This window comes from Phalangium opilio, unplaced genomic scaffold, assembly GCF_054372755.1.
Source record: "Phalangium opilio isolate 3A_F unplaced genomic scaffold, DU_Popi_V2 ptg000017l_1, whole genome shotgun sequence".
Lineage (NCBI taxonomy): Eukaryota > Metazoa > Arthropoda > Arachnida > Opiliones > Phalangiidae > Phalangium > Phalangium opilio.
In genome coordinates this window covers 8,726,277-8,743,353 of record NW_028324151.1, presented here as the reverse complement: position 1 = coordinate 8,743,353, position 17,077 = coordinate 8,726,277, and the positions used below count along the sequence as shown (strand labels likewise).

Here is a 17,077-nt window from a genome sequence, read left to right as displayed (position 1 = left end):
TGTCTTTCGACACGCGTTATATTTCCAACCATTAGATAGTATAGTAAATTCCTTCTTGATAGTAGCAAAGCTTTTCTGTTTGAAATGTCTTATTAATAAATAACAAACCGTAAAATAGCCTCTTAAACCCGAAGTCATACTTTGAAACAAGGATCCTTATCCACGAAGTCAATCCCAACTTATAGGGGCTTTTCGTACTTTTCCTTAACTTTCCTCTTAACGTCTTAAGTAATAGGGAGTTACAATAATTGTCAAATGGGCCAAGAGCTTCACAGGGGCTTCTCCATTTTATGACTCGTTCTTCTCAAACAGCGCTACGTGAATCTTAGCACTTTGGTCAACATGAACTGAATCTTGTGAACCATTTGCAGGTTGAGTTACGGAAATCATTAGGACATAATGTTATTTAACTTTTTTGACTCAAAACCACTTAATCAATTCAAAATCCTTTGTAACATTTTCGACTGAAAATCGCCCAAACAATTTAAAATCCTTCATAACATTTTCGACTCAAAATCGCCCTATCAAATCCAGATCCTTCATAACATTTTTGAATCAAAATTACCCAATCAATTCAAAATCTCTCATAACATTTTCGACTAAAAATTGCCCAATCAAATCCAAATCCTTCGTAAGATTTTCGACTCAAAATCGCCAAATTATTACCAAAATGCTTCGTAAGATTTTCGACTCAAAATCGCCAAATTATTACCAAAATGCTTCGTAAGATTTTCGACTCGAAATCGCCCAATCAAATCAAATTCCTTCGTAACATTTTCGACTCAAAATCCCCTAATCAAATCAAAATCCTTCGTAACCTTTTCGACTCAAAATCGCCCGATCAAACCAAATCCTTCACGATAGGGGTGCCCCAACATCGAAACATCTCTTAGTACAATATTCGTATCGACCTTTAGAAGGATGCTCGTGTACCTTCGTCTCTCCTCTTCTTTAGTGTTACCAGCATCCACATATTTTACCTCGGAATCCCACCCACAGATCCCTAACATCCCCGAGGGAGGATACTAGTAGGCGCATTTCGGTTCAATTCTCCCGCGCCTCTTTTATCCGATATTTTCCTCGTGTATAGGCCAACCATGAAGGTGGTATCGGGGTGGGACGCTCAGAGATTGATTATAAGGAAGAGTTAAATCATCAGTGTCGTTTAGCGCCCTTCCAAATTAGGGCAAAAATTGGGGGCCAGCGCAACCCGACGCTAATAGTATTTGGATAGGAGCCTAGCCCGATTTCCTGTTTCGGTGGGAGCTCACCCGGTGAATTAGGCTTAGCGTTAGGCTTCCGTGGAAAGAAGAATAGAACAGGGAGGACTGGAAAAGGAGACGTATTGTGGGGTAGTATAACTCAGAAGCCTTAATGTGACGTCACCCATGCTATTTGCCCATAGAACCAAAGTGGTACCAAACATGGCCGCCCACTGCCAAACCCGTAACGGTTTAACTAGGTACTGACGTCACAGCTGAGATAGCTCTATTCTACAACCTTGAAGGAGAGAGGGATGGAGTGTCAATCCCCATAACTAAAACATTGCCTCTGTACCTACGACACCGTAGTCCTCCTAGCATTCCCAGCGTTTAGATATATGGTCGTTTGATACGGAATCGTAATAAACGCCCCCTTTGTCTTAAAAGTAGAAGCTAGTTCTCATACAAATACAATGACGCTACGCGGCGGCACTTAACAATCGTCTACCCTGGGATAGGGGCGTGCGCGAGGTACACTGGGAGAGTTTCGTTGCCGCAGGTTGCATGCCCATCATCATTACAACTCCATTTTACTTCATTTCTCCCTGCTACAACGCAAGTGCACATTCAAACAGTGGTATCGAAGTCCAGGGTGGTTAAATTGGTTCCTTCTTGTCACTTGGGTTAGTGTAGTATATTTGCGCCCTTTCTTCAACACAGAACGAGCTAACATTAAAAAGGTCACGTGCTGATTGCGCAACTACAGCCAACGGTAGCTATTTTAGTATTTTTTGCCTATCAAGATTTTCACGAGAGGGCAGTTCGTAGTGCGAGTTTGCGGGAACTCTGACACCGCTTGCCACGTGATAAGAGATCAGATAACCACGTTTTCCAACATACCCTCTTTCTCCCCGTTGTGGGGGGAAGTCATCTCCTTTTCAACTCCTCCCTGGTGGAAAGAAGACTAGATAAAGAGAGAGGTGAGGGAGGGCTGGATATAAGGAGGTTTGTTATCTGGTGGCCGGAAAAAAGCGAGATATTGACTGACAGCGTGGAAAAACCGAATGATGAAATTGGTTTCATCGATTATAAGATGAAGCCAAAACATGTCTGATGATTATTGACTTGGACGACTTAATATTGTAATATAATATACAAAACATTTGTCTTATCTATTTTTTAAGTTCTCGTTAAAGCTTTTTCCCAGGCGATAATGATGTTTTAAATAGTGCCAAACTCGTATTTCCCTGAAATGGACTTCGAAAGTTTACTTTAACTATTTTTTTATCAACTTACTGAATGATTTGCGCTCAGTGATTGCACCTGATAATAATTAGCTTGATTGTTTAAATATTTATAAAACTAGAATATTGATTAATTGATTGAGATAATATTAAACTTTAAACGTTTTGAATATTAGATAATCAGGGTGAACTTAAATCCCTCAATCCTTGTAAATGGAATGACGGGTCGGTCGCTAATTCGCTACACAATATAAATATTATCTCCATTTTCATTAAAAATTTAATCTTAGGTTTATAAGTCAACTTTTGAAACTTTGAATCCACCTTACTCCCGATGTGTACGCCATGGCTTAACTCGCGATTTAAACTGAAAAATCTGAATTAATATGATGCGTCGTCTGGTCAGCAAAGAGGGTATAAAGAAAGGGAGTTGAAGCTTGCAGCTTTAGTAAGGCAGTTTGGGAGTTTTCACTTTTCTTTTTTTGTTATATTATCTTTCTAATATCCGGTTCACCGGATTTAAACCAATAACAGGGCAGAGAAAGATGCGCGCGCACGCCGGAAGTTTAGCGGTAAACTTTCGAAGCGAGAACACTACAGTCTGCAGCCAAGCCTTCTAATCCCCCTCTTTGGTCTCTGAGTAGATTCAGTTGAAACGTTTCAATATTTTCGACTCTGAAGCAGATGACGCATTATACTGAGCCTGATTTCTTAGTTAAAAGTTGCGCGTTAAGCCTTGGCACTAACATCGGGAATAAAATGGATTAAATAATATCAATTCAACGGAAATGTTTTATTAAGTTTTATCAATTGTTTGGATATTAATTTACCAATATAAATCGATGAAAACTGATTGCCTATCCATTTAAATATCCCTTTCAAGCTAACGTAATTAAGCTGTACGCTATTATTTCTCCAACTCCAAACCTCATAAAGTTTTCGTCGTTAAAAGTTGACTTCTGGCGGAGTAAAGATGTTCTGTATCAATCGCCCATTTAGCACCTATTACCAGATGGGTTAGTCGTCTCTGCACCGTATAGCCAATCTCCAAGCTCGGCACGAGTCTGAATACACACGCACACATAGTAACTATATAGTAAAAGGAGAAAGTCTCAAAACAACTTTTTAACGTATACAAAAGAGATCGTGTAGTCTTTAGGCATTAGAAGAAAACCACATGGCGATATACGTATAGTGTCGAAGGTATTGTACAAATAAGGAAAAATAGTATCTAAGTTAGTCGTCAAATTAACTTCCAACTAAACTTTTACCATCCCGTCTGTTAGTTGTTGCACACCATAGAGTATGCATGAAGGAGAAGATTCAATTCACAATTTTAGGGGAGACCACAGAAAAAAACACTCTCTGGAAGTGTTAAAGCCAGGGTTTGAAACCTTGAAGGAGAGAGGGATGGAGTGGCTACCCCCATACCTAAAACAAGAAGTCATATCTAGTTTATTAGGGAGAAGGTATAAGATGCCTAAGTATTCACGCGCCATAATCCTAGTCCCCCTTTCAAAATACAAGGGGAGACGTAAAAGTAGGCCGGGATATTTCGATTCTCCTCAGTCGTAGAATACGCAATTTTCGTCATTCGCGTCGCGCTGACGTGAGTTCTCAAGAACCAATGAGATGCTGGTTGTAATTTAGAGTCGGGGATTAACTCCGGACCTACGTTTGGACTGAAGATAAAGCTGGAAATGTGGCAAATTTATACCTTCTCCCTAATAAACTGGATATCACTTCTTGCTATAACGTGGCAAGGTAGGGACGGAATCGTAAGGGACGCCCCCTCTGTCTTAAAAATAAAAGCTAGTTTCCATACAAATACAATGGCGCTACGCGGCAGCACTTAACAATCGCCTACCGAAAAGTAGGGCCCAGGGCGTGTGCAAGCTACACTAGGAGAGTTTCAGTGCCGCAGGTCGCCCATCATCATTCCCACTCCATCTTACCTCATTTCTCCTTGATGAAATGCGCATGAAGTTTGCATTTGCACGATTTTTTGCGCCACTCCCTGGAGATAGGAGCTCTACGTTTGCGGCATCTCTCAGTTTCCTAGTCTAAACAAAGACATGAATAAACGTTAGAGCCAAAAAAAATTAGGGAAGATGTTTAGTTGGTGAGGTCAAAGTTCGCTTGTAAATAAAGATGGGGGTGGAGTTCAACCGCGTGTACGGAGCTGAAGATGTTTATATCCAATATACACCACGCGAATCCTGTCACACAGAAATTTCCAATTTACTACTATTACAAGCGAGAAAGGCAGAATTACGTTTAGTTTTTGTCTTATTGTCATTGGCCTAAAAGTTAAGATTTTTATCATTTTCTTGAACCCAGACGATGGTAATAAACACGTTGTAGGAAGTAAAAAGACGAAAAAAGGAAGAGATAATTTCTCCGAATGTGAAGTTTTTCTTTTCGTCCAAACCCAGATAGGCCTAAATCTGAAATACAGAAAAGAATTGCCGCTGCCGCTCAGTCTTGATTTTTCTTTTCTTTTCCGGAATGGTTTCGGAAGTATTCAATCTCTCGCGAAGAAACCATTTTCTAGACCAACAGCAAGAAAAAATAAGGTCTATTTTATTTAGCTCCACGTGCAATGCAGTCTAAATTATGTCATAAATTTACTGAGAAAGCAAATTAAGAAAATATTTTGCAGACCTAAACGCTATTCAGGAAGTCTCTAGGGATTTGATAGAGTATAAAAGGACTTTATAATTTTTTCCGGATTTCGTTAAGTAGGGCTATGAGAATTGTACTGTGTGAAATCATTTTATGTAATTAAATTGAATTTATATATTTAACTATCAAAATAACCACTGACAACTGTTCTAAAATATAAATATTAAATGGTGATACAGTTTATGAACGTTAAAACCCAAAAAATAAAATTTCTTGAGAATTAAAAACCCTTTCTAGTGGACATCCACTACTTAACGGGGCTGCGAAGAAGCTATTGGTGGGCCGGTCAAAATGATTTGTAATACGTCACAGGCACGACGTGACAACAAGATACAAAGACTCCACATAGTGTGGGACTGGACATCTAGACATCTAGTCCTTGTATTTCGCAAGATTGCAGCGCCAATTCCCTGAAGTGCTTGTTTTCGAAATAAAACGAACTAAGCTTCTTTGAACCACGCCTCTTCTCGGTCACGTGACTCTGACGTATTTCAAATAATTTTTACCCACCCGCCGATGTGCTATTTACAGTCCCTTTAAGAAGTAGATTCAAGTCAAGGGGTTGTGGAGATGTAGTAATCATTCAACGAAGGAATGCGTATAGATCTCTCAAATATGTAAGCCCTGACTGATTGATTTATAATCAACTCCCAGACCAAACCGCTTTCCCTAGAAGATTGAAAATTCACAGGTGCGTTGTTCAGTGTAGACGACTGAACTGGTGGAAAAATGGGAAGTAAATCTCATTTAATTCTGGGAGATTGGGATGCTCGCTGATTTCTCTCTTCGATTATTGATTATTTATCTAGCACTGTGTTAGATTAGAGACTTACAGTTTTAAATTTATGATGAAGAAACGGTTATTAATATATAATATTTTGAACTTTAATTAGAAACACTTTTTTAAATTTTTATATATTCACCAAAACAAATTTCATCAGAAATTTTCACTTCGCGATTATAACTTTCAATTAAAAGGAAACGGTCCTGATGTTTTCCCACGCGTATTTTCCTTGTAAGTGTTTACTTAAAAGTGCACCCGCAGTATTCGAGAGTCTAAAGTTAAACCCCTTCCCAACATACACAATCATTGCCTATTATATTTATCAAGGCCCGTGCATGGTTCTATTTTTAGAGGTGGAAAATTTGGTTGTATGGGATTGCCTAACTAACTTTTAACCTAGATGGCGCTGTTTCTGAGCAGATTTCCGCGCAATTTGGATTACGCTAGCTTCAACAACAACGTGACGTATTGTCCAAATTCGAAAAGTGACGTTATTTCGCGATAATTCGCTTCTGGCAAACTAATCTGAAAAATGGCGCCTTTAGCGGAAAACAGTCGCAAACTAAAATTTCACTTTTGAGTAGGAAAAATATCACCATGCACGGGCCTTGTCAGATATAGGAGACGAAGGCACAATAGACCGAAAATACTTTGTGAAGTCTCAGATCTTTTAGATAGTGTATAGGCCTAGGCCTATACTTTTGGAAAATATATTTTAGTTTTCTTCAATCTAAAGTAGGAATTCTCCACAGACACAAACACACAAACATTTTTAAGCCTTTAATCCTATTAAAAACAATGAAACCCTCAGCAACTTGGTGAAGGGGATTTTAATTCGACCGAAGGGGAGAAAACGAAATGGAAGAGGTTCGAAAAGGACAAGTAATTAACCTTTGGGCGCAACACCCACACGAAGTACCGCTGCTCTCTTTTAAGCTTTAATATATTCTGTCTGTCCAATTCGGAGATGAAAAAGAGAAAAGCTTATTACCCCGATCTGCATTGCACGCCTGAAAGTACCCCGATTATTTTTCACAAACCATTTGAATGTATCGCTTCGGCTTTAGCTAAATCGGTTTATGTTCTGTCCTCACTGCCTCGAATCTATCTCTATCCCTCAGGAGATAAGAAGCGCTGCTCGTCTTTTATCGGACTGAAGAGTCGAGGGGTCTTCCATTTGCGAAATATCGTGGTTCACCAAAGAGCCTCTTTTGAAAGAGAACTTTCATTAATTGAGGGAAGGCGATTAATGAAACAAGAACGTTGCAACTTAGCTTTAGCCTTTGGGAGTCTGGTACCATCCTATAGGGAGCTAACAACTGGCTAGGGGGAAGAGATAGTCTGACGTCACGCAGCCCCTCTCTGGTTGTTATTTTTGCGCGTAGAAAACTGTTTCCAACCGTTAGGGGGGGATGAAACTCCAGTAAGAGATAGAAGGACGTGACGTTTCAGGGTCAGAACTGTTAGCTCCCTATGCTAACTTCTTTGTGGAACGTCATCTTCTTGTGCTCTGACCCCACCCACAAATATTGTCTAACGCGACTTCTACTGGTTAAAAATGTCAATCTAAGAACGTTAATGAACCAATCAATGTTTGGGAGCTCATATCTCCGTAAATAAATGATGTAAAGACCCCATGCATGTTATTTGACACTTTACACTCAGTTTGACCCTTAAATTTATAACAGACTTATCGTAAACACCCTGTACAATTCTGCCCATGGTCAGAGACATTTTACCCATATTTTGCGTCTCTCCAGGAGTGATGGTTGCTAAAATCAAAATTTTGTACACCAACGGAAAGTATCGGACACCCCATGCAGGAGCGCTTTTGGTTACAGTAGCTTGGCCTAACGGACCCCAACTTCTCAGTTCTCACCACCAATGTTTTACACTGTAGCAAAAAACCAGAGTTCATTCTTCCGTATCGAATTTTTGGAGGGGTATATATATGATGGAACGCGTAGAGTTACAAGATTACAAGATGATTTTTCGATGAATGAATGATTCGAAAGCCTTATTCGTGTGGTTGCTAAGCCTAACGAATAATTGCTCTATATTACGTCCTTTTTTGTAAAGGCTTCGATTCAAATTTTTCTTCCCCTCATCTTGGATGAAAAAGTGTCTATATATTTCCTACTCCCGTTGGCGCGAGTTTCGGTTAAAAATATCAAGCAATGGACCGTCACATGACTGGGAAAGCTTCCTCATTTTTCGGTGCTTCATGTCACGTGAAATAAAAATCGCACCACATTTCTTGAATGTCATTAGGAAATCCATAGGCATTGTTGTTCATCCAAGCCCTTATTAAGTTGTTGTGTAATATGTTATGTAATAACTGACGTATTAGTATTAAATGATTGAAATCTGATAAAAATGATTAGAATAGTGTGTTCATCTCTTACTTGTCTTTGTAAATTCCACATTACCATAAGCGGTGTCGTTTCTTTCTATTGTTTCCTGTCATGGTTACGACTTAACTATGCCTGAAGAAATATAGACAGTCACAGCAAGGATGGTGGGGGATTATGCGAAAACTGAGAGAAATAGGCGCTCTAACTTAGGAACGGCTCAGGTTGGGTGGGACGCCAAAAACAGAAGTAGGAATAGTCGGACTCAATTGTAATTGGTTCGTCTGTTGGCCTTCTTGACCAATAGCCCCTTCCAAAAAGTTTTGAAAAAATGTTCTTAGTCTGAGTCAGTTCAGTTCTTCCTACAAACAGGAAGTAGTTTCCCCGCATAGCCTAGTTCACAACCTAGATATGACGTTTTTTAGCTCCAAGTGCGCATGCGCGAATAACTTAAACAACAAGATGCACAAGGCAGTCAAACTTTTTGGAAGGGGCTATTACCAATGCTTCCAACTATTCCTCCCCCATTTGTAGCGTCCCACCCAACCTGAGCCGTTCCACAGTTAGCGAGCCGATTTCTCTCAGATTTCGCATCCTTCCACCATCATCCTTGGTCACAGAACACTTCAGTAACACACTACTTCCAATATCAAAGTGCCATCTTGAAAGATATTATCGGCATGTGAAAAGACTCGCAAAGTTTATGTAAGCGACCAGCCTTCATTTGACCTTTTTTGGTGTCTGCTTATATTTTACCAAGAAGCGATATCTAGTTTACTAGGGAGAAGTTACAAATTTGCCACATTTCTAGCTTTATCTCCAGTCCAAACGTAGGTACGGAGTTAAACCCCGCCTCTAAATTACAAGCAGCATCTCATTGGTTTTTGAAAACTCACATCATCACGACGCGAATGTCGAAAATTACGTATTTTCCGACTGAAGAGAGGCGAAATAGCCCGGCCTCCTTTTACGTCCCCCCTTGTATTTTCAAAGGGGGACTGGGACTATGGCGCGCGAATACTTAGGCACTTAGACCTTCTCCCTAGTAAACTAGATATCGCTTCTTGATTTTACCAAGTCTTCTATTTCTCGAGTTTTCCAAAGACCAGACAAACAGTCATCTACAATCTACTAGCATAAGATATGTTCCATAAGTTTGTCACTGGTTACTAGTATTTAGTATTTGGTCTTTGGCATGAGGGAATACAATTTTGCATGGCTCATCATGGGACTGACTGTGCCTTTAATGGGGCCAAAACTTTGTTCACTTTTTCTTTCATCTCTTTCAGTCTCTGCCACAAATCATAATTATAGATGATCCAAAGATCTAGTCTGTCTGGTTTTTAAATGGTAATTAAAACTGCACCCCGCTTAATTTTTTTCTCTCAAACCCCAACGGAAAAGAGGCGCCAGAATTAACCAAAACTTCATTATCATCATTAATAGTATTAATTGTTCTGTCTTGATAAACGACACTCGGTGGTTAAAAATCATCCATCGTCCATCCCATCCAAGGCTTAGCTTGCCCTTCAATTGTTTCACTCTAACTTAAAACCATAGCGAAAGTTAGTGCGCACTAATACATAATCTTAAACGTCATAAGAAAAAACTAGTGTTTAGCAAGTACAGTTGAACCAACCCATGCGGGGGGTTATTCAAATGAAGTAATATCTCTCTCTCTTCAAAATATGGCGGAAGTGTTGGGGCATTCCCATCTCATTCCGTTTTTGGGTTTGTGGTTTATTTTATTTATTTATTTTTTTAGCGTCGACTAAAGTCACTGAGTTTAGTTTTTTCTATTAAATGGAACGACATTTGGCCGGAAAAAGACTTGTAATTGAATTCCCCACCCCTATTAAACCCCCTTTGAGTCCTCACTGCGAAATCTGACGACAAAATTAAGCAAGGCCATACCAAGAACGTGGTCCCCTTTTTTGCCTAACTTACACGTCCCCTTGCCTTAATTTACATTTTGCAATGTTCGTTTAGCCTAAATGTCTTTTTTCGCCCTCTTGTCAGAGGCTTGTTCTGTTGCTGTCGCTTACTTGGGTTGAATCAGGGTGTTTTGATATAACCATAAGTTCGTAAGATATGTTCCATAAGTTTGTCATTGGTTACCAACTGGAGCTTGTCATGAAGTGACGGAGATGACGTCATAGATTATCGTAAAGCGACGCCTGGTGAGGCGCTGTCAAAGGCTTAGTACAGACTAAATAGGAAGATGGACTGCAAAACCGAGTGTAGTCAACTCTCGAACTAGCTCTCACTCGTAAGTCTCTAGGTAGTGTCATACTCCCGGAATGCATTTTTTTTATTAACTTTTGATGTAACTGTATTAAGCTTGCAAGGAGGGGAGGGGACATCTTCTTTACCAAACGTCAGGCCCCTACTTAGCCAATGGGGCATATTCTCCCACTTGCCTTCTGTTATGTAACGAGCTGAGATTTTCATTAAAAAAACTGTAAAGGATTTTACATTCTTTGATCTGCAGAGCGAGAGAGGCTAAGATTTACCATTTGAGTAATTTTGATGTGTGGTTAAAATTTCAGCGATCGTATTAATAGTGACTTAATAACTAGTCGCTTATCATTGCTCTAAGTAGCTAAAATGACAATTTCTTTGGCTTAGTGTCTCTTTTTTGAAATGTATATGCTTTATTGTTATTCCGCTGTTTATGCCAAGTTTCCCGTCAATAACCACTGAAATAACTATTTTTTGGCTTATGACGCTAACTTCCAGTTAATGCATCTACTCTTCAACCTTTGAAGGAAGCAAAGCAGTCTCGCGTGGAGGAAGCCCATACACCAGGCTCCTAAGGCAAACAAAGTACTTATGGCGAGGATTATAGCGTTTTGTTTGTACCAGAAGTAAATTGCGGGAAGTACGTGTCTCCAGCTATAGCTCTTGTAAGGCATTCCAACCCATAAAAAAGTGGTCTACGGCGCATAATTCGAATTCATCCAATCACAGAGTGGCAACTTATCGAGAAAACATTTCTTACACGCGCCTCCACACGGTCATAAAGCTAACTAAACTCGTTCAACCTGGACAGACGAAAAGAAAATAGTTTCGGGAAAGTGTATTAATCCGCGAGTTCCCGCCAAAAATGCGCTTCTGGGAAGGCGCAAAAAAAAAACCATAACTCGACGCCTCGCGAAACTCCTCTTAACGCGTACTTGGCCCTATTTATTTCTGATTATACTTAATTACTAAAATTTAAACCAAAAAGTAAATAATTCGAACCAATGATAACGGAAATGTAAGTTTCTGTTTAAAGGACAGATATATTGTATGTAGTCAACCATAATGCAAGGACTATTTTTCGTTATGAGGATTTACATTATTAAATTGTACCATGTTTGTACCCATGTTGTTCTCTAATAACGCGACGCTATTTGCTTTAGATTAATAATTTCACTTTGAATTGTCAGCGACTACTTTCCTTGGCTCTACTGGGTTTTATCCCCGTGCAGTGGTTTCCTACCTGCTGACATCTGAAGGTGGAACTGACCTTTTGAACTTATAGCGGTTTTTGCAGGGATGTGAGGTTTGTCAGCCCTCATTAAGGGGTAAACCACTACGTGGTATGTTTGTAGATAGGGATTATACGCTGCCGAAAGGGATCAATGCGCAGAGGAGCAAAAAAGAGATTCTTCTTTTTTATCTATTACAGTTCATTAAGCTTTGGTTAACTGCTAGGGGGTTAGAAAGAGATAGGGGTCAGTTTACCCAATTTCCCTTAACTAAATAAAGGGTCCGAATCTCATTTTTTTTACATGATACTTACCTTTGCCATAAATGTTTGTTATAATTGAGTAAGTAAAGGCATAATCAGATTTTTCCCATAAAAACAACGAAAAGAAAAGTGTGATATGACCAAGAGGTTGGACATTCTCATGAACGTTGAAGCGGCCATTTAAAAATATGTCTTTTTACATCAGGGAATGAGGGGATTTCCTAATTGGGAAAACTAAATGGATGTACAATTCTTTTGTAGCAGTAGCGTCGCTAGGGTTTGAAATTGGGGGGGGGGGGGGCTAAATCTGGGCAAACTAGTTATTATAGGAACTTAATAAAATTTTGCATGATGGGTTCATTGGTAAATATGTAGACCTTTAAAACTATCGGTAAATTTGTGTCAACGTGAAATTATTCGTATTTTAAAGATATACAACCTTTTACAAAAACTACGGAACCGATTATGAAGGATTTTCACTCTTCTTTAGTTTACTTTTAGTTTTGGTTAGCTTTTAGTCCACACTATTGAGACTCCCTTCGAAAGAACATGTAACATTTTACTTGTCTCCATCTGCTCTTTTGTTCAAAATTGTACTGTTTGATATTGAAATTCATCTCTGCAGAGATGAATCTATCATTATAATTTTTTATATATTGCTACAGAATTTTAGGTTGCTAACAGCAATTTTTGCTAGGGTTTACAGATTATTTTGGGGGGGGGGGCCTAAGTTTGGAATTTGGGGGGAGGGCTATATCCCCCCCCCCCCAAAAAAAGGCCTAGCGACGCCACTGTAATATGTAGGGTCGTGTCACGAACTATATTTTGAAGTAGTAGTGTAACAATTTTCTCGAAAAGTGATGGGGAAATGTCACGTGACTGTAAGCGAGGAACGACTGGGTGGACAGATTCTACGGAAAGGCCCATGCCCCATTCCTAATAATACAAAATTCACGCATGCCAAGTAGAGATTATTTTGATAAAAGATAAACTTGATATAGGCTTCGTCAATGCATAACACGTTCCTTAAAAATATACGGTTTCTACGTTGCGATAATTAATGCTGTATTCCTCGAAAAAAGAACCACCGACGGCGACGTAACGCACCTTTTTCTCATATATAGATTTTACCATAAGCCTATAACATATGTTCAATAAGCCATGCTTTGTAAGGCTACTGCTTTACAGAGAGCTGGTTCGAGAACGACGGGAGACTTGCACTACAGCTACTTTGCAGTCTAATTATTCGTTAACTTTGACCAATCCATGCATCGCTTTACTATAATATTGCATACGCCAAGACTTGTTCTTGGTACGTTCGATATATTATAAACGTATGATCTTACTGACTGATGTATTACAATAACACTGGCGACATCTAGCTATGAAAATTCGAACTTTCACCCGAAATCCAGACATCCCATAAAGATGATGTGGTTACTAAACCGAATCACATACGCAATAAATAATTCCCTCATAATTACTCTATTAGCGCTTAACTATTTGTGGATTTTTGCCCCGCGTCAAAAGGAGGTTTGTGGGTTGATTTTTGGGGTTTTAGTACCAAACACTTATAGAATTCAGCCCACGGTGTGATCAAAGAGAGTATAGGGGAGGAGTGGAAGCTCCCCCCGCTCCACAACCACAAGGCTAAATTACAATGTTGCCCCTAAATTATACTAGTAGTACGAGGGAGTTTCCGGCTCAGTCGCGCCACCTACGATACCGTTTAATGCCTCAAACGGAAATGCATCGGTACTGCGCACTGAAGATGCGCGGTAGAAAAGAGGAACAAGATTTTCCCCTCTTTCCACTCCTCCCCTATACTCTCTTTGGTGTGATGCCCATTTGACGTTTGATGAGCAATAGAGCTATCTCAGAAGCCTTAATGTGACGTCACCAATATTATTTGCCCATAGAACCAAAGCGGTACCAAACATGGCCGCCCACTGCAAAGGTTAAGGCCATGACGTTTTACCTAGGCACTGACGTCACAACTGAGATAGCTCTATAGAACAAACAAAAAGGTTCAGCCTTGGAAGAATAATGTTACATAACTAAAGTATTAAGAGGATACAGTGTGGCATCCTTCTTCTATTATCACCTTCTGCTTAGAGCAAGTCCTTTAGCCTTTTAGTAATTAAAAGAATTCATAAAAGTTTATCACAATTTTTTTATTATTTGAAATATTGACTATGTAAGGAAATACACTTTTTAAGCGAAAATGAGTAACTATAGGTGTTTAATTGGAATGAAAGGGTTAAACAATTAAATATTCAAGCCTGTGTAAATCATTCTTGATGCTGATGATGGTGGTGTCAAAACTCTAACCAATTGAATAGTGTTTCCCAAAGTTTTCGAAGTCGCTATACATATTTTGCCTAATTATAAATATATGACACATCTTTCTTAGTGAATATTTATTTATTTTTTTTTTTTGGATTCAAGAGATCAATATTTTGAACAACTTCCGCATTTGGCTTTGTGGCACAGTGTTTGGGAAACCTGTTAGACCATTTCGACGTAACTGAGGGAAAGACACAGGGGTAAAACTCTGCCTTCCATCTCGCATTTTGGCGCCAGCGCTGTAGTCCCTTTGTATCATGAGAGTGCGCAGAGACGTCAATGTATCAAACCCCTTGTATGTCTCGATACTGATTGTTGCCTACGCTCTTTTTACGTCGAAAAGGTCTAAAGCACCACTTCCTTTGCAAGGTGAGCGCGACTTATTAATACACGAACAGGCACTTTCTCCAGTTGAAGTAGATGTTGATTAAATACTTGTCCTCCTTAACCTCTTTTTAGTAGTTAAACTTTGTCCCCTCATGTTCTGATGTGCATCAAAATCGTTAAAGATATTGTTTTTAGCATCGTTACTCTGTAAAAACATAGCTATTCGTTAAAGATTCTTCACTATTTGTTAGTAAACTTACAATATACGCATTTTGTTTATAAGGATTATTTGTCAGTGTTGATGTATCAGGGGCTGGAGGCCCCTCTTCATGATTGAAACAATCAGTATCAGGAATTTCGGAAAAGTCCTCTGGTAGAGGTTCCAATGAGACACCCGATCGTCTAAGAGAAGGCTTGTAAGCTGCTAAAAATCCCAATGGACGCATGAGTTTTTCAGATTGCGCCTTAAATTTCTCAGCCGCAAACCTAATCTCCTTTGAGCACCTGTAATGATATGATAGAATTTAAACACCTTAATTATTCTATAATTAAGAGTTAACACGTATTTGAGGGGCCAGTCACTTAGCGACGGCGTAAACCATTACCCGTAAGTCTGCCTTTGACAGTGCTAAAATGAATACGTAATCGACAGGGCCGGATTAAGCAATTTTGCACCCGGGGGCCGAGATTGTATGCGCCACTTTAAACCGGAAAAATGAGCAGCAAAGGTTGCTTGGGGGGGGGGGTTAACTCAATGCGCCCCAACAAGCCCTGTGGAGTGGTTAGCCCCTCGCATATATTTTGAAACGAACCTTTCGCGATATATTGTATAGAATAGTTTAAGAATACTATGCATCCACTGAAATAAAATTGATGATAATAGAAGCACCGTTAGCCATACGAAATCTAAGTAGAACTGTTGCTTCATATAGCTAAGTGCGTTTACAGGAACTATGACTAAAATAGCAATACGTGTAAACATCGGAAAGTTTAAAAATGAAGCGGTTATGACTGAAGCTATGAAATAGCCTCCATGGATGAGACAGCAGTAGATTATCATTAATTTGTCACCTTAAAATCAAACGCACATTAGTTTTTTTTATTTATTAATTAATTACCATATGGATTAAAATGATTACCAGTGTTTCTAACAATTCCCAAAAGCCATCCTAATTTAGCATCTACATTCTCCTTAGTTATATCCACAAGTTGAATAAGGTATAAAACATTGTTTATATTATTCTGCACGCTTTCTAGCGTTTCTTGATAGTGAGTGACAGCTTCCAAGTGCTGGGACACAACATTTTGAGTGCTGTTGTCAATTATGGCCCACATTTGCTTCGTTTTCAATTGAACCATGGCGAAATCTTGTAAAATTTCTTGATGGTTAATTTTGCGATCTGTTTCGTTTGCTTATTGGCTTCATCTATTAAAAATTAAAATAATTAATACGGAATCAAATTAACATTTTTAACTTCAAATTTACTGGCCCTTCCTGACAATGACAAGTTTTCAATAACTAGTAATTATCTTTACCTAATTTTTTCTGTATGCCCTCTGTCAATGCAGCTAACTCGCTTTGTTCAGCTGCTATTAAGTCCTTTTCTCTGTTTAATTTTCGCAAATTTCTATTCACAAATGTTTGAATGCGCTGTTGTGTAGCTTTTAACCCCTCCTGTCTTTCAGCTAACTCTTTCTGCCCAATGACCACAATGTCAAAAATTTCGGAAGTAATTTCGGATTTTTTATTTTGACCATCCTTTAACAATTAAACTTGAAATTAGCTATTTAACAAAGTTAAGCCATGGAAAAAGAATGCACGTGATGAAATTTGTTTTCACGCTATAGGATAGGCAACTCCCTATCTCCGACGGTACATTAATCAATAAATATTGTTCCAGCTTCAGATGTCAACACGCGCAAAGATAGGTCTCTATCTTGGGGCGGCTTAGCGGTAACCTATAACGTACGTTTGAGCGTGCTGACAGCGAAATTTTAAATCCTGAAAATCAGTATTGCTTTCGTCTGTTGACAGCACGCACAAAACTACGTTACATTATCTCTAGCTTTGCGCATGCTGACAACCGAAACTGGAATAGACTAGCCCATAGTAAGAATCAAGGAGGGCCACTAGCGTAAGCAGGGCTACCAGTCACTTTCCTAAAATTATACTAAGTCGGCCCTCCATATTATCCTCCTTGGTAAGAATAAACTGCCGTTGGAGATAGGGAGTTGCCTATCCTCTAAGCGTGAAAACAAATTTCCTCACCTGCATCTTTTATCCATGGTTAAGCGCAACCAAACTTAGATAAGTAGCCCGTGCCACAATCAATTAAATATTACCTCTAATTTGCACAAATCAGAGTTTGTAGAATGAATTACGACTAAAAATAAGATAATAT

The 17,077-nt window shown here is 39.1% G+C and overlaps 1 protein-coding gene and 1 long non-coding RNA gene across 2 annotated transcripts; both read right to left on the bottom strand.

The window, feature by feature from the left end:
* Positions 1-2,587: 2,587 nt before the first annotated feature.
* On the bottom strand, positions 2,588-6,338 carry LOC149702946 (uncharacterized). Its single transcript, XR_016381892.1, has 3 exons — positions 5,965-6,338; positions 4,402-4,509; positions 2,588-3,535 (listed from the first exon to the last, which is right to left on the bottom strand). It is a non-coding gene; the product is annotated as an uncharacterized LOC149702946 (long non-coding RNA).
* An 8,247-nt stretch (positions 6,339-14,585) lies between these two features.
* Positions 14,586-16,950, bottom strand: LOC149702945 (protein brambleberry-like). Its single transcript, XM_089867161.1, has 7 exons — positions 16,945-16,950; positions 16,212-16,434; positions 16,162-16,170; positions 15,815-16,087; positions 15,488-15,746; positions 14,936-15,179; positions 14,586-14,880 (listed from the first exon to the last, which is right to left on the bottom strand). The coding sequence occupies exons 1-7, from the start codon at positions 16,948-16,950 to the stop codon at positions 14,776-14,778; spliced, it is 1,119 nt and encodes a 372-aa protein (XP_089723287.1). The 3' UTR covers positions 14,586-14,775.
* Positions 16,951-17,077: the final 127 nt, after the last annotated feature.

Excerpts from the sequence above, each read along its gene's own strand:
- LOC149702945 (XM_089867161.1), bottom strand. Across the intron at positions 15,180-15,487 it reads TATACAATATATCGCGAAAG|GTGCTCAAAGGAGATTAGGT; the intron begins GTTCGTTTCAAA and ends ATATCATTACAG. Across the intron at positions 14,881-14,935 it reads ATAAACAAAATGCGTATATT|AGTAACGATGCTAAAAACAA; the intron begins GTAAGTTTACTA and ends ATGTTTTTACAG.